This window comes from Nannobrachium achirus (assembly GCF_963921795.1).
Source record: "Nannobrachium achirus genome assembly, chromosome: 19".
Classification (NCBI taxonomy): Eukaryota; Metazoa; Chordata; class Actinopteri; order Myctophiformes; family Myctophidae; genus Nannobrachium; species Nannobrachium achirus.
In genome coordinates this window covers 8943847-8965002 of record NC_137826.1, presented here as the reverse complement: position 1 = coordinate 8965002, position 21156 = coordinate 8943847, and the positions used below count along the sequence as shown (strand labels likewise).

Here is a 21156-nt window from a genome sequence, read left to right as displayed (position 1 = left end):
TGTCTCCTGTCTGACTTTCTGTCCGTCCAGTAAAACAACCCTGGCCAGGGACGTGCTGGGCCCCTGATTCAGCCCGGGAAAAAGAGTTGGAGAGGCCCTCATTAAGCGCTATAGAGAGAGATCTCTCTCCATAGCGCTGCTGCTACTCAAAGATTTGCCATTTCAGATCATGACAAGTGACAAGCCAGTGGGCCAATTACATGAGTTATATTTCGTCATTGTCGGGTGGAAACCTTGTATGTCCAAAACCGTTTGTTTTGTATTTATCATTTAAAAAACGAATTAAACTAGTGAAAACAGCCGATCTACAAGAACACATTTGAAACTTGGAGGTACAAAGTTCCTGCCTGACAGTGACACTTTACTTTGTTGACCACCCAGCCCCCAAAATGGAACGAAGGCCGACATTTTATTTTATTTTTTTTCCTAATGGCCGGCCTGGACGGCCGGGAATGAACCGGCCGTTCGGGAGTTGGCCCGCTTTTCCCAATGGCCAGCACGTCCCTGACCCTGGCTGTCTGGAAAATGTAATGACCAAACTGAGCTGAAATTCTCAACCACTGAGCACACTCAGGGCAGATGTTATCCCCTACCACAGGATAATCTTTTCTCAGTAGAAGAGCAGTGAGACACAATACAACCACCGCTGTTGTGCTAGTTAATTGTACTCTGCCATCAGTGTTGAATTCGTCGACTAAAACTATGACGAAAATTTTTGTCGACTGCGTTTTTTTCACTGACGAAAACGAAATAAAAACTAAATAAAAACCAAGCTTCGATGACTAAAACTAAGACTAAATATATAGACAATTTCGTCAACAAAATAAAAACTAGACTAAAACGTTAGGGAGGGACTAGTGGAGAAGAGTCATTTTATGTTTGGTTGCTCTCCTGTGTTGCATGCTGTAAATAGCCGATCTACAAGCTCACAACACGTCGCAGCGCGACGCGTTGCGAGTTTGTAGATCGGCTATTTTCAGCACAGAACCAAGTGTTTAATCAGTCATTACGACACCATCAAGGCCTGCCAAAATACATTTCAGTTGACTAAATCAACTGTAGATTTAGTCGCCTAAAATCTTATGATATTCAGTAGACTAAAATTAGACTAAAACGTTTCAGGTGACTAAATTATGACTAAAACTAAATGAACATTTTTATTAAAAAGACTATGACTTAAACTAAATCAAACTTTGTTGTCAAAAACAACACTGTCTGCCATACAAAGTGGTCCAAATAACATTTTATTCACGAAGAAAGGTTACATAGCGTTTTTAGCTGTTTAGTGGTTTAGCTGCCGTTCTACAGTGAACTCACCTGTTCCCTCCCTTACGCACAAACAGATGGGCCAGTGAGGCTACGAAGGGAAGTGGTCCTCCTCACAGACGACCGCAACCTGCGGGTCAAAGCTCTGACCCGCAACGTCCCGGTCCGGGACATCCCCGCCTTCCTCGGCTGGGCCAAAGTGGGTTGAACCAGGCTCCGGACCGGAACCCAATGGCTGAAACCTGCTGCTCGCCCGCTCAATCAGGAGTGGAGAAGACACACTAAAACCGAGGAGGGTGGGGGAGAGAGAGAGAGAGAGAGAGACGTACAAAGGGAGGGAAGGAAGAACCACTTCTTGTGAAATACAAACTAAAGTGAGAAATCGATTGGAGTGGTTTTGGTGAGGGTTTTTTTCCTTCCCCCCATGTTTCCCCCCAATCTCGCGATGAGGTGTTTGCGTGTGCGTGTTAAATCAGCGAGCTCTCCTCGGACGAAAACAAGTCCAGGAGACCCAACGTGTCTCAGGCCGAACCCGGGAGGAGGGCAGAGCTAAACAAGGGGGGGAAAAGGTAGGGTTGTTTGTTCCACCCACTTGACCTCTGCAGCAAGTTAGAGTGTGTTTTATAATGGCGGCAAAATTAAAGATTTTAAGCTGCGTCAGAGTGAATTAGAAGTGAGAGGGAGAGTGTTTTAAGGCCATGAATGGAAGAGAAGTACACTGAAGGCCTTAAGCCTGATGCCTGGTTTATACCTGGCCGTGCATCGTGTCGCGCAAAATAGCCAATCTACAAGTTCACAACACTGAGCTTGTAGATGGGCTATTTTCAGTGTGTGACACGGGCACGCAAGTAAGCTTCATTGATACCTAGTCCTGTGACCAATGTGGCGTGATTCTCAGTTGAAATCTGTTCATTTCGGAGCGTGACGCGCCGTACGAAAACGTATAAATTAGGCTTTAGTCGTCGTTCACTCCCAAGGACAGAGTTTAGACTGCTTTTGGCGTGCATAGCAGAGAGGGGAGATGGAGGGTGTGTTTGAACAGGAGCTGCCTGTTGTAGGCTATATACAACAGCCCTTAATGTTGCCGTCAAGCCCCCCCAGTGATCTCCAAATGTTCTTTCCTGCTGATCCAGCAAGCACTTGAGACATGGCTACTGTCTCATGTCGTCAGTCCAGCTTGATGTTGACACGTTTGTTATTTCCAAGTCTGGGTTTGTGTAAAAAAAAAAAAGAAAAAAAAGGAGAAACAAATCTTTAGGAAAGAATATATATATTTTTTGTTTTCTTTGCTTTGTGTTGCTTTTGAATTCATAGATTTATAGTGGTATGTGTTAGTTTGATCATTTTTGTTATATTCTATCTGATTCTGAACAATTACTGATTCTGAATATCCCATTGGGTGTGAAGGGTTGGTCAGGAGATGTAGATTTCCTTTTTTCTTTTTTTTTGCTTATTTTATGTTGCTTATGGCACCAAATAGGTGGGGTTTTCCACACCTCAGGAAACACCACAATTGACTATCCAGCACCCTCCAGTCAAGAACATTTTCTTTTAACTCTGTTAAAAATTGTCCTGTACAGAAAACCCAACATAATACCTACACAGGATAAAACAACCCAACAACAAGGGTCTGGTTTGAAGAGACTGAACTGAAGGTTCTGACCCGCAACATCCCGGTCCGGGACATCCAGACCGGGACTCCATGATCTTGAATGTCATGGTGATTATGACATTGACACTGGGAGGTCATTGCAGTGACATTGTCTCAATGCCACTGAAGTTCACTGTTCCATTTTCAGATAGTCAAATCCTTGGTGTACTCAGAAGAGTGCACAAAAGTGCATTTGTACACTCTTCTGAGTTAAATTAACACTAAAGTCTTGTGTGTACTACTAACACAAGTGTGTACTAACATTGTTTTGGGTTACGTTTTCCATTTCGTCTGTATTTCTTCATTTTGACAGAGCTTCCTCTTCCAGCGTTATTCACCGTGTCATTAGTACCCGTCTCAGTTTAAAGCCGTTTTCCTATTTGGGTTTATTTTGCTTACTTTCTTCTCTGGTCATTAATGTAACTACTAAAATAAATAAAAGGAAAATGCATGCATCCAGTATAATATACCGTACTTGTAACCTGTGTGTGCGTGTGGGCATGCACATGTGTGTGCGTGTGCTGACTGCGTGTGTGTATTTGAGCATGCGTATCAACATACAGGTACATTTTGTACATGTATATGTAAACGTGGTACGTGAGAGTGTATCTCCAAGTCTGTGTGGGAGGGTGCGTGGGTGTTCATTATTAATGTGCATTTTACTGATAACCCTCTACTTTTCTGTCATGCTGAATCTACCACAGAATAGAGTTCCTGTTTGCCACACAGCATTTAACAGACCGTACTAATTAATTAGCCCATTCCAATTCCTTTTTATAATTTTTTTATTACCAAGATTGTTTAATCGGTTTAGTCTCCCTTTTTATGTGAATCATTCTGATTAGTTGACTCTGTTCTGAGTGTTTGTCTTGTTTAGTGTAGGCAGTAGGCTACAGTGTCTGCTGCAGTGTTTTTAACCTCTTAAACTCTATGCCTTGTAGCCCCCAAGGGCTCTATCCTATGTTGGTCCACTCCTCCCCCCCCCCCCCCCCCCTCTCTACACCAAATCACTTTGCCGAAAGTAGACTATCTACAAGCTCTTGTAGAACACATTACATTGACGTGGCCAGAATAGGGTTCTAGTGGTTAAATGGCATATCCATGTGCAAGCAGACTCATAATAACCTACCATCCATATAACAGTTTTCTCTGTGATTGAATTTAATAAAATAAATTGTTGTGAATACATTGTTTGTTTTAATATATTGGTGCAAGGTTTTTAGAAGTCCCATGCATGCTGAACTGCTTAATTCCAAAAGTGATTTATTTGGGTCGAGGGACACCGGTATATAGAAACATTACGTTTCAAAAATGGCCACAACTTAAATTCTATCATGCATTACATTTCCAGTGGCTATAGTATGTCTTCCAAAATACAACATAGCCTCATCTTGTTCTCATTTAGTGCCCATGAAATTAACGGATTCCACGATGCCAGTCTCAGGTTGGCATCACCCCTGTTATCTTATTTTGAAGGCCAGAAGTCCACAGCGCAAACACTTCCGGTCTGACGTCATCGGGTCCTGCGCCGGAACCGATCGTTGTCCACGTGGAGTTGTGTAATGGCGGACGAGCGAGCATCTGCCTCCATCCTAGCTTCTAAAGTGTAGTTTTGAGATAATGGACATTAAAGATGAGATCCCCCGTCCACCTCAATGTTATGGATGGGACTATTTTGTGCTCGTGGAGCCGTGATGATGCGAAATCAGCGACGGATTTCGTCTCCGGACCTCCGGCCATTGTTCTCTGTAATGTATCCGCCGTTACAGTAATATATTACTTTTCACGAGAATACTCGGGATTGGCACCATGTGATACTCGAGTATTTTTCACGAGTCTTCTCGGGATTGGCACTATATGAGTTAAGAAAGGAGCTAATATGGATTCCATGATCTTGAATGTCATGTTGATTATGACATTGACACTGGGAGGTCATTGCAGTGACATTGAATTATTAAATATGGAGTTATTTGCCTTCACTCATTTGTAGGATAAGTTTTAAGTAAAAAAAAAAAGGCTTAAAGCATGTTGGTGATTTACTTGCTTGGCCTAGCCAGTGTTCATAAGAAATATTGTGTTTTTTGTGAGATTAACCACGGAGACAGATTTTCTAGATGGCTTGGCGCCTTATAGTGCCACATTGTAAAAGGTTATGTCATTACACGTTTCAGAAAGATGGGGAAGGCTCATTACAACCAATTCCCAGGTTCATGTCCATAATTTGTATACCACACCTGAGAACTGCACAATACATCAACACGGCCGCCTTCTGTACAGCTGAACCAGGGTAAATTTTACTGGTTAAGTTGTTGAAGAAGAAGAAGAATTTACCTACGTCATCCCACAAGGGAAATTCAGTTTTCAGCTTAACCCAGCTGACCCCCAGTGCTTCGCACAAGGCGCGTGGGGGGAGGGGAGCAGTGATAGCTGGAGCGGGGAATTCGTACCTGTGACCTCTGGGACCTCTGGAGTCCTAGGTATGGACACTAACCACTCAGCTATCACTGCTATAAAGTTGTTAATGGAGAAGAGTGTTTCTAATGTTGAATCTGTACTTCATCATTTCTAGTGTACATTCTGTTGTGACATCTGCTTCAAATAACTTCCTTGACATTGTCATCCATATGTACTTTATTGTAGATCAGTCACTACATTGTATTGTATTAAAATACTCTACTATATACAGACAGATTGGTTAAAATATCCCACATTGTAGCTTTAATTTCTTAATCTCTCTCCTTTTTAAACCTCAATCACTTCAAGCATTTCACATAAATGATTAGGTACAGTATATCATTGCCAAAGATCACTAGTAATAGATTGAGTTTTATTTTATGTATCAACAAATATATGGTTGATCTTGTTGGAGTATATGGATGATAGATGTAAATAAATCTTAATGGATAAGACACATCAATGTTAAGAGGACAATCTGACATCACCTGACCTTTCCCACAGATCTTACACAGATAATAGCCTAATGGTAGGCCTACAGGTATATATGAAACAACACAAATACAACTATATGCTGCAATTAACTAAGACTTCTATTATGTGCAGATTGTGCAGTTTTAATTACTTGATGGTTTAATTGGGGTTTGTAAACTTGTGGGAAATAATACTACTGATCGACTGAGTCGCTGACTAAAAATACAAAAATATGACATTGAACGCCCTCTTGTGGTTGAGCTGCAACTGAGGCAGACAGGCCTACATATGATGAATGGAACCAAAAACAAATGACTGGGGGTGTATGAGGGCAGTGTTTACACATTACTCATGATAAGTAGAGACCAATCGGGGAATCCATTCGGTAAACAAAAGCCTCCTGGGGGCACCACCTCCTTTTTTGTGTAGAAACAGGAACTTGGTTTGGCTCCTTCCCTTTCTTAGGTCATCTTCTCTTGTTTATTACTAAACAACAGCAACATTAAACATGTTTAATGCAGCGGTGCTGACAGATTCTGCTGTTAACAGGATCTTGGCTGAAAGATGAAGTAGAGACAAACAGGGAGAAAATATCTGTTATTTCTGTATATTCTGCTGGAGATATTGCATTCTTGATGAGACACGTTTACATTGTAGATCAGTTCTCTTTGGCAAGCAACACCATCATACTAAGGGGAGTGTAAAGTAGGCTTCATTATCAGATTCATGTCCTGTGATCACTCTCAGAAGGGGTATGTGATTTAAATGAATTCAAATAATAACAAAATGGGTTTATGTTCTGATATGGCAGAAGTCATAGAAGTCCTTATGGACCAAACACTCTACAGTATATAGTAACTAGTAAACCTACTATCAGAACATAGACCTGTTTTGTTATTATTTGAATTAAATGAAATCACTTTAACTCCGGTCTCAGAAGAATCCTGTAGTTAGATCAAATCAATTTGATTTATTAAGCACATTTTAAATCAACTCTGTGAGTGACCATGGTGCTGTGCAGTCCAGGAGGTCAATTCAGCATCAGTCCTTCAAATGTAAGTTTTACAAGTGTAAAGGAGAGGGTAACATGATTGTCTGTACAAACTGATTTGCAGTTATAAAATAGTCATCATGAGAATAAGAGAAGGAAACGAAGGGAAAAGATAAGACAACAATGTCACTGTTGTGCAAGTATAAGAGACCTCACCTCAGATATTAAAATGTAAGTGTATACATAATTATTATGATTTAGTACTGCCTAGTCATATACTCAGTGATAGTCCGGATTGCTGAGGGGCACATTTACCATTGTTGCATTTTCCTGTTTATTCTGGATATAAGCTCTTATAGGCAGAGAAAGGTATTTTGATACAAAATACAAATACTGGGTCAAAAATATGTATCAAAATACAAGATATAAATACGGGCCAGAGAAATGTATTTGAGATTCAAATACGTATTTTGTATTTTGAAAATACATGAACCACCAGCAAAACAGTTTAAACCTTTGTGAATGTTTAAAATGTGTCCATTTGAGAATAAAATTACATAAAAAAGTATTTTGTATTTTGAAATACGGAAAATACTAGACCTGAAAGTATTTTGATACACATTACATCAATGTTTTTTTTTCCATCCCAGCCAAATACAAACTACAAAATAGGCCTACAAAAGAATATTTCAAATACGTATCTCAAATACATGTATTTCAAATACTGCCCATCTCTGCTTACAGGTTGTATGAGACTACATAGAATCAACAGGGCAGCATCAGGCACAACAGTACATGCACATAGTGGGCATTACATTACATAATTATAGCACATGTGCATATATATACATCTGCACATCATAAATACATTGTGTATGATTTGACAGTCAGTGAAAGCTTCTGTATGCAGTCTGATAATATTTGCAGCAACAACTGAACAGAAAGTCACACACACACACACACACACACACACACACACACACACACACACACACACACACACACACACACACACACACACACACACACACACACACACAGAGAGAGAGAATCCTGCAGCCTATCCCTCCATATCACTTGCTCTAGCATACTTCTGTGCCTGGATACAGACTACACAAGCAAGACCTGATTCCCATCATCGGGACAACGGGGCTACTGAGAAACCAATCAAAAGTCTCCAGGCCCTGCTCCGCAAGCTGATTGGTTGCCCATCTGCAGTCTGCTGCCCATTTTTAACCTCTCCACTGCCAGGCACAATCATCATCATCATCATCGACTTTTCAATGCAGATTACCGTAGCCTAATCCTAACACATTTTGTTTACAATGAAACATGGTAACATCATATAAAGCAGGGGTCTTCAACAGGGGGTCCGGGACCCCAAGGGGGTCCTCAGAGTTACTACAGGGGGTCCTCAAAATCTTTGTGCGATAGAAGCTAGAAGAAGATATTAACCACTTGAACCCTAGCGTCCATATTCTGAGAACTGTAGCCAAAAATAACAGATCTACTCACAACACCTCGATGCGAGGCATTGTGAGCTTGTAGATCGGCTATTTGCAAAGAGGTTTGGTGTAGAGGGAAAGAAGAGCACACTAAGTACAGAGTGAAAGGTCACATTTATTAAGTATTGACAGGCGACAGTTCAAGTGGTTAAATATCTGACAACACAAATTGACATGAATCCAAAATACACTGATGATCGTGCTGTCAAACGATGAAACTATGGAATCTATGAAAAGGTTGTGGGGTCCCTGCTTCTCCCTGCGTCCCTCAATCAACTAAGGGGTTCTTGGCCTGAAAACGTTGAAGACTCCTGATATAAAGCTTTGTTTTCTTACAGTAAGCAGAGATGGGCAGTATTTGAAATACATGTATTTGAGATACGTATTTATACTGTTTTGTATTTTGTATTTGTATTTGGCTGGGACGGATTGATGTAATTGTGGGCTCGCTGTAAGCGAGAACACTATGTTATCTTCATTATTTATCTATCAAGTTCTCCTCAAAGATACGTCAATTTAGTCAAGTTCTCCTCGACAGTACAAAGGCAGGGCCCTTAGCCAATGAGGTGTAGCCAAAGGGTAGGTCTTTGTGCCCATACATGGTGTTACATGCGAGCCCACACTGTTTCGTAGGAACAGTATTTCTAGTATAACTTTAACATCTTAATAAAACACATCTTATACAACTAGGTGGCTAGTGCTGACAAAATAAATATAATGTATTAGTCATTTTGATTGTGCGAGGAGCTGCACGGTTAATTACCTTGAGGATTGGGTCCATTGATTGCTTAATTAAGAGAATGGTGGTGCTTATTGGATCTGCTCTGCTTGCTCTCTCATCAGTTACAGGAGTCGGGAGGAGCCAATGGTTTAAGAGAAACAGCAGTTGTGGTCCTTCTTAAGTTAACCAGACTGATGAAGTCTGCTCTAATGAGGGAGGGAGAGAGAGAGAGAGAGAGAGAGAGAGAGAGAGAGAGAGAGAGAGAGAGAGAGAGAGAGAGAGAGAGAGAGAGAATGCCTCCATCCATAGGCCTAAATGGCTGATTGATATCCCACGCAATAAGTCCATCATCATTAATATCAGAAAAAGATGAGTTCTGAATAAGTCATTGCTATTATTACCAGTGTAATTTTGCATGGAAGTTAAGAAATGTGCTATTTATAACAACACATATAGGCTAATAAGGCTAGACTTAGTTTGTTATCAGGTTATAGGTCAGGTGTGTTAATCAGGTTAGGAGCTCAAAGACACGCACGTACACTGACTGATTCCATCATCAACTCACTCACTGCTGTGGGGAAATGTGTTTTTTGTTTACTTGATTTAACTCAGATAATTGTGTTATTAATTGATCATTACGCACACTCTCTCACACGCACACGCACACACACACACACACACACACACACACACACACACACACAGAGTGCAATATGTGCGTGTCTCCTAGTGCAGATTGCATTGGGTAGATAGAAGTTTTCACACTCACATTAATGACCTATTAGCAGGGTGTAGCTGCCTGGCTGGGTGTCAGTCTGTCTGTCATGTGGTGTTGGTTCTAGAGCAGGTCGGAGAAGTTTTGGGATTTGTTTATCTTTTTTTTTTTTTTTTTTTGCGTGACAGATTTGCGCCCCGTGATTCTTCTCACGGCGGTGGGTGGGAGCCAGGCGGAGGAAGGAGGGAGGGGATTCTGATTCCAGTTCCGCCGCCATCTTTGTGGGGAACTGCCTATCCAAAAGCGACAGTCAGAAACCCAGAACTTTACGAGTCGCTGCGTGGCCGCGCACGCAAGCAAGCAGCAGACGAGCCCTCCTCATGCCGGGCCTCGAGACCCCCTGTTAGACCCCCCGATCAGAGCCCTCCCGGCGGAGCGGAGCGGCCACAGGCCAGGCCAGGGCATCCTCCTAGCGGGCTGACAGCAGCTGCACCCCCGGCCCGGGGACTGGAGGACACACGGTAAACAACCAGCAGCCTGCTGCCTGCTGGAAGTTAGCCTGACAGCAGCTACAAGCTAACACACACATACACACACACTGGACTGCACTGTCTCTTCCTGGGAGGAGGATAGGAGGACTGGACCTGTGTGGATTATTTATTTTGACTGGGTGAGTCAGTGTGTTATTTGATTTAACGTTAGCTTTCATGCTAACCTGCTGCTGCCTGCTGACCAGTGGTGGTGGGAAAGTACTTTATCATGTTTTACTTGAGTAAAAGTACCGATATACTGTCTGTCTGCAATGTAGAAATACTCTGTTACAAGCATAAGGTCTGTTATTCAAAATGTACCAAAATCCCCAAAAAGTAAAAGTACTCATTGAGCAATGCCATTTCAAGTTTTCAAATGAATACAGATCATTTGAAAACGAGAGATGTAGTGGAGTGGAACGAAGTCAAAGTACTGGCAATTGGAAATACCCATGTAAAGTACATAAATACCTCAGAAAAAAGTAGCTACTTTACACCCCTGAATGCTAACCTCCGTCCATCCACGCTGTGACAGTCTAGCAGGCAGCAGTAGCTAAACAACGTAGCTAGCTGGGTTAGCTTCAGCGGCGTCAGTTCAGCAAAAGCTAAGGTATGGCAACATGACTGGTGTCTTGCACGCGCGCAAGACACCTGTCATGTTGCCATACCTTAGCAACAGGCACAATGAAAAGTGCATTTTATTATTTCCCCCTGTAGCCAAGGTATGGCAGCTGCCATAGCTTGCCATACCCAATAATTGACGCCTCTGGTTAGCTTGGCTGCTGCTGGCTACCTTAAAAAAGTTGCTGTCACAACTTGTCTGTGCTCCCGTCAACGTCGTCAGCCGACACCGTTCAACTTCATATAGGCTGCTTAGCCTCGTTAGCTGCCATGGTAATGGTGTTCAATCTCAGCCTGGCTGCAGACTGGAACTATAGCTTCTAAAGCCAGTGTTTCTCAAACTTTCACATGTCAAGGTCTTTCCCTTAACTCTGACAGTGTACAAATGGAACCAAATGGACCCGTTACAGACTCATTTTAGACCATGCTAGGAACCCACAGAGTCCCTGGAATCCACTTTGAGAACCACTGTACTTCAATCACACCCTGACTGACACATAACGACACAATATGTGACATAGCTTTGTTTACACAATGCTGTGCCCCCTCTCCAACTGTATCATGTTCCCCATTTTCAACCGTTTTTTTTTATTATTTTGACACTTGCTTTCTTTGGCAATGTAAACGTTTGCTCATGCCAATATAAAGCTCCTTTGATTTGAGCTGCCTGGTCCCCGGACCCCACTTTGAGAACCAATGCTTTAAATGTTAAGTTTTTTAAACCCTCGGGTCGCTGTGTGCCGTGTTTAGCCACAGCTAGCCCCGCTATAATCCCCTTTTATGCAACTAAATCGTTAGCGTGCCGTGCCACTCCCTCACTTTGTTTTCCCTCTCCACACACACACACACACACACACACACACACACACACACACACACACACACCGTGTGGCTGCAAAGTGCACGGCGTCCCACCGAGGAAGGCTGGTGGTCTGGTTTTACAAGTTATTATCTGCCAAGGGAGGAAGTAAAGAGAGCACCTTAACCACAGCCATCTACCTGTGACAGTAGGTCGTGTCATGTTGTCAGGGGACCCACCTATATTAGCCTGGTGGTGTCGTGCACACACACGTCCCAGTGTTGTTGTGAAATGATCACACTCACAGCAGCAGGCAAGGCAGAGCAGCCAAGCCAGGAAGAAAGGAAACCTTGACACAGATCGATCCGTGCAAGTATGTCTGCTGCCTCTGCTGCTGCTTGCTTGTGCAATCCACTAAAAGCCCGAAGCCTGCATCCTTTGGCTCTCTCTCTCTCTCTCTCTGGCTGGGCTGTTGTGCACTGACTGACGTGAGTCGCATTCCTATGTTTGTGTGTTGTTGATGTTGCGTAACACCTCCAGCAACCCAGCAATTGACTTTTTTCCTAGAGTGAGTCTGTGTATGGATGTTATGTTATGCATGTGTGTGTATGTACTGTTTATATGCACACAATACAATCCAAGTGTCACTGAGGGTGTACACATTGTATCCGGGTTCATTTGTACACTAGAACTCTGGGGATTTAACAGTGCAAGTAGGCTATGCATTGTGAGCCTGTTCAGTCAGTGCCTTTGAAACAGTCACTGCTCAAGTGGACCAGCTAAGCACACAGTACATTTCATATAACATAACATGAGGTTGCATATTTTGCACGAGTCATTTATTTATTTATTTATGGCATCTCCTGAGTCCTGCACATAATACAGAGAGAGACACTGCCCTCCTCTGTGGTGTCACTCACTACCCTCCCTTGTTAGCAGCATCACGAATAGTACAGATTCATATGGTGTGTCACATCTTGTCACAGGTTTGCAAATGCTATATATGTCTGTCCTTTGTCTCTAGTCCACAATAAATAGAATAGAGTCCATGTTTTCTGCTGCCAGAATGCCATACAGAGTCTGCCTTTATGCCTGCTTCGTAGCTCTGTTTTTGCACATCGTTGCTTGGCAGCCTACCTCCGCTAGCTGACTTGTTTCTCACTTCTGTATCGATCTGCATGTCCATTTTGTTTATTTGCCACCCTGCATGGCTCACGCTTTACCAGCCTCTACCCACTCCTTGCCCCTTGTTTCACCAGCCCTGAAACTGTCACTCGTGTCAATGTCAACAAGATACCTGTCATTTTTGAAGTAGGGATGGTAGGCGAGCTTCCGAAGATTCAGTGAAAGCCACGATAAAGGCGGCGGCTGGCCCTTTGAGCATTGTTGTTGTGTTGTGTGCACTGTGTCAGTGGGACGTTATATCAGCGAAACAGATCTGCCCGGTGGGGTGCAGAATGTGGGTACACTGCATAATGGATTTAGAGCGTCTCCCAGGAAAAATGGATTAGAGACCAAAGCAAAGCCGGCCCTTCCTGCCTGCTACTGGTCCACGCCTATAAGTCAGTCAACCACAACAGAACAGAACCGGCACCAGAGCAGGCAGGCATAAATATCCAATGAAATGCTTACACCTCCCACAGTCATCATGTGCAGATTCTAATGTGTTGTGTGAATGAGTGCCAGTGTGAATCCCTTTTTAAGATGGAATAACAGATCCTGTTTCATGTTGATGTCCATGCCTATAACTCTAGACTAGCTGACACACATAATTAGCTTGTCAGCTAATCACCTTGTATCTAACTTTGTAAATCTGCCAAAGGCGAGGTGTCATGAATCATGTAACAATCAGAGTCGTCCATGCTATTATGACATAATTCCAAGATACCTGTGTTAATTAACATGTAATATAATTAGGTGTCCCAAGTATGGCTGCACGATGTATCATGGTTTGTGTCTTTGGAATATACACATTGGTCATGACTCAGACTTGTGCCGTCGCAACTCGCAAGTTGATGATGTCATGTGTCATCCAGCCCTATGGAATTCATGTGCTAATAAAAATCACACCCAGTGTGAAGTGAGCAGTGCTATTGATGAATTAATTTAACACATGGACAAATGGCATCATCAACTTGCGACGGGAGTTTTCCCTATTGAATGAAAGATGAACTATTTCTAACTAAAACGAATGAAATATTTTTAAGGTGTTTTTAATTTTACATTTTAATTATAGATTGTATTAGGCCAGGCTTGTAAGGCCAAGGATCCTTTTAAGACCTATAAAACGAATAGATGCAAATAATACCATTATTACTCACTCAAAAGTAACTAGTAAGACGCCTCAGGGCGACCACAGTGATGTGCACATCAGGGATGTGGAAATCAGGGATCTCCAAATATATGGGCATAAAAGGGATTTGTTCCCCTGGCATCACATGGATCTCCATATATGGGCATAAAAGGGATTTGTTCCCCTGGCATCACATGGATGGATCTCCATATCTCCATATATGGGCATAAAAGCGATTTGTTCCCCCTGGCATCACAGGGATCTCTCTAACAGGGCATCATTAATTTTGATGACATCAGGGAACTCCATATATGGGCATGAAAGGGATTCTGTTAGTGTGACATCACAGTGAAGCCAGAGCGGCAAACCCATTCTGTTAGTGGTTCCACTGACATCATAGTTACATCAGAGCATGATGTCAGAGCGGCAAACCCATAGGCCGTAGACATTGTGTACACGTCTACACAGACGGACACGGACAAGCTGTGACATTTCCCATAGTAAACTGCGACCTTCGGTCACAATCAATAAACTGTAAACTGTTCAAACATTGGCCAAGTTGTCAAATAATATAAGAAAGAGGCAAACCTTTTGAAAATAAAATAGCTGATCTACATCATGTAGAATAGTAGCCTGGTTAAACTCATTTTGTGCTCCTGAAATTAACGGATTAAAATGTCCAGCGTGCTCTCGCTTTCTCCATAAGCGGCCAGTCTCTTATTTTGAAGGCCAGAAGTCGATTGCGTAAACACTTCCGGTTTGACGTCATCACGTCATTCACCGGAATCGCTCGTCGTCAACATGCCGTTGTGTAATGGCGGATCGTTGCTTTTCAACATGTGTTTTATTAGCGAGAATCTACTGCCATCCTCCCCTTTGAAAGTGTTGTTTGGAGATAATGGACATTAAAGATGAGATTCCCCGTCTGCCTCAATGTTATGGGATTACTATTTTGTGCACGTGGATCCGTGATGATGATGAATCGGCGAGGGCGATTTGTGCCAGGATCTTCCGCGCAGCTACAGGGTAGGAGAACGGCTGTTACAGTAATATAGTACTTTTCACGAGTATACTCGGGATCGGCACCATATGATACTCGAGTATTTTTCACGAGTATTCTCGGGATTGGCTACAAATGAGTTAATAAACCAGACCGCACAACACCACCCCATGGCGGTAGTGGTGGTGTAGTACGGTCTGGCCCTGCACGATTGAGAATCCATTTCCACCAGCCACCAGAAAGGGTTAGCCAATCAGGGCTGTAGGCTTGGGGCACGTGGTGGCCGGGGGCGCAGCTTTAAGCCCGCCCCTAACCTCGCGTCACCAGGCTTTAGCCCGCCCCTAGGAAATGTAATATGATCCTGCGGGACCAGACTCCCATCCCAATACGCAGTGTGTGATAGAGGCTGGCCCGCCAGGCTAGTAGAATAGATCAGCCATTTTCACAATATATCGTTGGAACTGAGTCAGACTAAATTGTAATGTTTCAACTCATACAATTCCAAGTGCTTGTCAGGGTGGGGGTCCCCATTTCAAATATGATTACTTTGGGGGTTAGCGGGTGCAGTCTGAAAAGGTTGAGAACTACTGCTGCATCAGATACTGTAGATAATTGCTTTCAAGCATGTTACTTACTGTGCAACAACATGTGTCAAATCTTGGTGGGTAAACAGGAAGCAGTGGCACAATGAACCTCTACCATCACCATTACCCCAAACAGCTGCTCAGTGGAACATTACAATAATATTATTATATCACCAACAATTTAACTATTATATCACCAACAATTTAACCACATATTGTGTAATTATTTCCCTGTCATGCAGCCGTAGTGACAGACATGAAGTGGTTTATTCCTTGTTTTATCTTATCTTTCCTTCTTTTTCTTCTTTTAAAGAAACCTACCTTCAGCATTTGACTGTCATTATTTTCTCCCTTCTGTGATGACAGACTGGACAGTGCAGTATTAACTTGTCATCCTGGTTTAACTACACCAAATTACTTGTCTCACACATTGTGCACATACTGTTTGTCACAACACTGTTCAGGGGAGCAGATATGAAAATGTGTAATGTTGACATTCATTTATTTCACACATCATATACCAATGCCATGTCTTTCAGTATTGTGCGATCTAATGTCAGGAAGTGGTAAAACAAATTAATACAAAGGTAATTAAGAAGATTTGATAGAATATTATGAGGCCGCAAAGGATCAAACCGGATCATTACCGTACGTCTTTGCCGGTTTCCACCTCTGTTCACGCTCCCATTCTAGCCACAGTCAGTCCAAGACTCTGGCTGGCATGTTCTGAAATACTTAGTTGAAACATTCTCACCACCACAGAGTATAGGCCTATTCTTAGTAGGAGGCTTGAAGATTACAGGTTTTGGGGGGTGATTCTGGAGAGACCTACAGTAAATGGTGTAAATAGTTGGCTTAACTCCTCTGTCCTTCCTGACTGGGTGACTTTCTACACTGGTTCTGAAGCCTCGGAATTCAGAACCACTACTTTAGGCTACTTAGTTTGTAGTAGGATAAAATACACAGTAGTGGGCTTTCACAGTGGGGACTTCAGAGGTGGCTATTTGTCACGAAAAAAAAACTAGATACTGTAGATATACCAGCTCATAATGCATCATGATGAGTTGTGAGCTTGCTTGTAGATTATGCTATTTGAGCTATTTTCATTATTTTTAATCTTTTGCCATTTCTTAATAGGGTTTCTCCTTAGCATAGAAAAGTTTGGAAACCCCTGGGCTAATGGGTGACTGTGTGTGTGTGTGCGTGTGCGTGTATGTAAGAGAGATTTATCCCAGAGAGGAGTTAATGCAGGAAACGGTATGGATTAAATCCTCTTACTCCTGACTCTCTCCATTCCTCTCTTCTTGTCATCATCATATCCATAGTGCCACAATCTGACGTGTTGTTGTTTGTTGACATCGGGTTGGCTAGATAGCGAGCGCTTTCGCTTTCTATGCTCTATGAAAGCCACAATCTGTAATCGGCCTGGGAAACAACCGAGGCCTCATGACTTTACCCTCAAGCTTAGGGGCCATTGCATGTGTACTGTATGTGAGGCCTTTAAGAAACTGCACATGCACGGCTGTGTTGCAAGCTTTGCAGCCTGTGTCTTTAGGGCATGGTTTGACTCTGATGCTGTGTGGTGTTGTTGGTGGTGTGAACAAATTGGTGTTGCACTGGGCTGGCTGACCAGTGATTAACGCGTGAAAGACCTGAGGCCGATTCTAAAAATGTCTTTTGAGAGTGAGTGAGAGAGAGACTAGAAGCTTACAACTTCTTGACGCGGTATAAGCTTGTAGATCTGCTAGCCTATTTCTGCTATTTTAGGAAAATATTTGAACATGTTTCAGCATGGAAATGATTATGATATGCAAAAATAATTGATAACCACAAATATTTGCGATTGGACGATTATGTAATATTTTATCAACACATGATGAAACACGTGAATAAATTGAAATTCTAATATATTTTTGCTATCCTTTTTGTTACCCTATAATAATAATAATTTACTAAATTGATCTGATTAACCAAGCTTGTACACTTGTTGCCTGGGTGCCAGCCTGCTACGCTACGTTCCGTGGATCTGTTTTGTCACTTCTCAGTCTGGAAAGCTTCCTATGGTGGGATATAGAACACGGCTGGAAACCATCCGTGGCTTCTTATTGGTCTGTGGTGCGGCCGTGCGGGGCGGGACAAATACACCAGTGTGTATTGGCTGGCTGATGACGTAGCTACCCTAACCCTATTCGTTGGAACAACATCCAATAAGCAACGACGTCGCCCACGCCACAACTGACGTCCGGAAATACAAGTCGACTGAATCGTGTCCAGACTGAGAAGCAAAGTGATCAAAACGGATCCGCGGAACGTAGCGTAGCAGGCTGTCACCTAGGCTGGTATACTTGTACAAGGTTGTACACCATGTCAAGCAAAGATGGCAAAATAGACATTCTAAAAGCTCACAACGCACTGCATCGCAACATGCTGCGAGTTTGTAGAGCTGCTCCATTATGTATACTCTGAGATTGCACAAACGGAACCGTAAGCTGCGTTCACACTGGGCTGGCAGCTACAAAACATGCAAAGATACAAAGCTACACAGCAGAATTGTAGCTTTGTATTAGGGATGTGCCGAAAGCAAAATTCTTGGCCGAAACCGAATACCGAATATTGGAAACATTTGGCCGAAAACCGAATACCGAATAGCCGAATAATACATGTATATAATTTATTTTGTATTACTAATATTTGCACCATTGCTGTACCTTTGTTGTAAAGCTACCTGATTATGGCAAAATACATGATTATGGCAAAACCTAACTTAAATAATAATCACCATATGGTTCCATAAAACATTTATTTCTCACTTTTGAATGCACACATAACATATTTATTTTTGTGTAGAATTATTTATTTACTATTGTGTAGTAAATTTGTAATAAAAGACAAATTATGTCTCAAAATATTAACATTCCATATAGTTGAATTATTGCATCATAAAGAAATATCAATGTAATTATTGTTATAATATATATATATATATATATATTGAATATCCTATACATTATTCGGTAGTATTCGGTATTCAGTATTCGGTAATTGTAGCGAAGAATCCAATATGTAGGGTTTATTATATTGAATATAGGCGCGCTACTCGCCTGCCAAGGTTGTAATTATTAAGAATGAGCCATGCGAATACCAATCGCGTTCAACAACATACATAAGGCTGGAGGCCGGCCCAGGCCTTGATATTCCTTGAACAATCTCAGATCTTGTCTAGTCTGTAATCTCTGGTCTGATAGTCTGATGATTTAATCCGATGTGATCTTATCTATTCTAGATCTCGATCTGAGAAAGTAGGCCGATTCATCTATTCTTTATAGTCAATTGTGATTAGGGATGTCAAAAATGGACCTTTATCAAAATCGATTATTCTATAGCAATATTCGAATATTATTCGAAAATCGATAATTAATTATTATTATTTTTTTTATAAAAAAAAAAAAAAAAACGTTTTTTTTTTCCTTCTGTTTTTCGTTTTTTTTTTTTTTTTTACTGGATTTCAATGCACATTTACATATGTACAACATGGCTCTTCAGGTAATTGGTAGCCTAACTACTACTCTTCATCTTTCTTTTTAGTGTGCCAGTGTACTGTTCACCTAATCTCTCAAGAACAGATTCTGTGATGCTTTACAATACAGAGGACGCTGTTTTCCCTTTTCTTTGATGATGGCCACCAAGTACCAAACAATCAAGCCTGAATCAATCACACCTGTGTCTGAGACAGGGGGGGAGGGGAGTGTGTAGCAGGCAGCCACTCTGCTGTGCTCCTTCACTCTACACAGTTTACAGTTGGTGCTGGTGTGAATAATAAATCAATGGCCATTTACTATTATCATTAATACTATTGTTAGCCTATATTCTATATTTTGGTTGAAACTAACTAACTAAGCCAAAAAATAGTATATAAAAAATAAAAATAAAAACGAAAAAAAAAATATTTTTTTTTTTTCGATTATGAAATATTAAAATCGAATATTGATTAATCTAACGAATATTCGAAAATCGATTATTCGGTGACATCCCTAATTGTGATGTCATTCCACATCATGACATCATATTGCATTGTCTCCGAATAAGGTCGTATATTCTTTTCTACAGTAATATTCGGTATTTGGTATTCGGTACTATTCGGTAATAATTATTCGGCTGTAAAATCAAACAGAACCGAAACCGAATATGCGTTTTTTGGCACTATTCGGCCGAAAATATTCGGCGCCGAATATTCGGTCACATCTCTACTTTGTATCTTTATACTTGGAGTTGAAACCAGCTCAACTTCTTTTTGGAGCTTTGTAACTGTTGGATGTATCTTTGCATCTTCATGTCTCTGGCTTAGTGGCTTCCATTGAAAACGAATGGTAGCCTGTATCTTCGTAGCGATTTGGTTCCGTTGGTACACCTCAGAGTTACGGGGGTCCTGGAAATGAAGAGGTTTGGGAACCACTGTACTAGGTGGTCCGCTCTGTGGATCATGACCTGTGACTGATGGTGGGCACAGGTGGTACAGTAAGTTAGTCATGCCATGCGTCAGCCTGTAGTCAAGGACCCACAAGCCCAAAAGCTCAAGGAATAGGGGTGATACCTGTGATGTCTTGCCGTACTTTTTATTTCTGTTTTATCTATTAGTTTGGTCATTAAGGTCCACAGAATGACAGGCCTGCTCTGCCGGAAACATCGCGAAAAAAGGTTATGGCCATTTGTATATTCACTGTCCCATCGACTTCACTATACAGGAAAAGTAGCATGTGAGGGGTCAAACTAGGGGTTCTTCATGATTCTGAATCTATTGCAATCATTTGTTTTGCATGAAAAACATTCCTAGGGCAAAATATCGGCCCCCAAAACTGTGAAAAGTGAAGATTTTTGATGACTCATCACTTTTTCAAATTTTGGGGGGCCAAAATTTAGCCCAAGGAATGTTTTTCATGCAAAACAAATGCTTGCAATGGATTCAGAATCATGAAGAATCCCTAGTTTGACCCCTCACATGCTACTTAAAGCACATTTATTTTCCTGTATAGTGAAGTCGATGGGACAGTGATTATACAGAGCAGGCCTATCATTCTGTGGACCTTAATGACCAAACTAATAGATAAAACAGAAATAAAAAGTACGGCAGAACATCACAGGTCCTCTCCCATTATCAGGGACTGGGTCCCTGACTACTGACAGAGTTTATGTGTGTCGGGTGCAGGCCTACTTCCGTGCATGTGCGTGTGTACACACATATTGAATAAACTTGAATATGGGATTTGTCTGCTGCTCCTGCCTTTATTGATGTGGCGCGTGTGTTCAGTGTTCATTGCCTACTACACAGCGTATATAGGAGGTTGTCGGAATATGAGGCATATGTTCTGCACTCATGTGGCATGTGTGTGTATGTGATGGTGAGTATTAAAACAGGGATTAGCACATGTCGGGGCCTATGTTTGTGTCGTTACGCTCTGTTCTGTGGGTAAGATGTCAATTACCCGGAGGCAGATGGTTTGCAAGACCTAGCTCGGCATGTTCACATATCAGGGTTACTGTCTATGACAAAAGAA

At 41.9% G+C, this 21156-nt stretch overlaps 2 protein-coding genes across 5 annotated transcripts in view; both read left to right on the top strand.

The window, feature by feature from the left end:
• smg6 (SMG6 nonsense mediated mRNA decay factor) overlaps positions 1 to 4038 on the top strand; it is a 33757-nt gene extending 29719 nt beyond the window's left edge. For all 3 annotated transcript variants that reach the window (XM_080749790.1, XM_080749789.1, XM_080749788.1), the window contains exon 18: positions 1344 to 4038. In XM_080749790.1, the coding sequence (XP_080605916.1) occupies positions 1344 to 1474 (131 nt within the window). In that variant the 3' untranslated portion in view covers positions 1475 to 4038. The remainder of the gene's footprint in view (positions 1 to 1343) is intronic.
• Positions 4039 to 10063: 6025 nt separating this feature from the next.
• The window catches only part of taok1b (TAO kinase 1b), a 70527-nt gene continuing 59434 nt past the window's right edge, over positions 10064 to 21156 (top strand). For both annotated transcript variants that reach the window (XM_080749625.1, XM_080749624.1), the window contains exon 1: positions 10064 to 10447. The gene's annotated coding sequence lies outside the window, so the exon portion shown is untranslated. The remainder of the gene's footprint in view (positions 10448 to 21156) is intronic.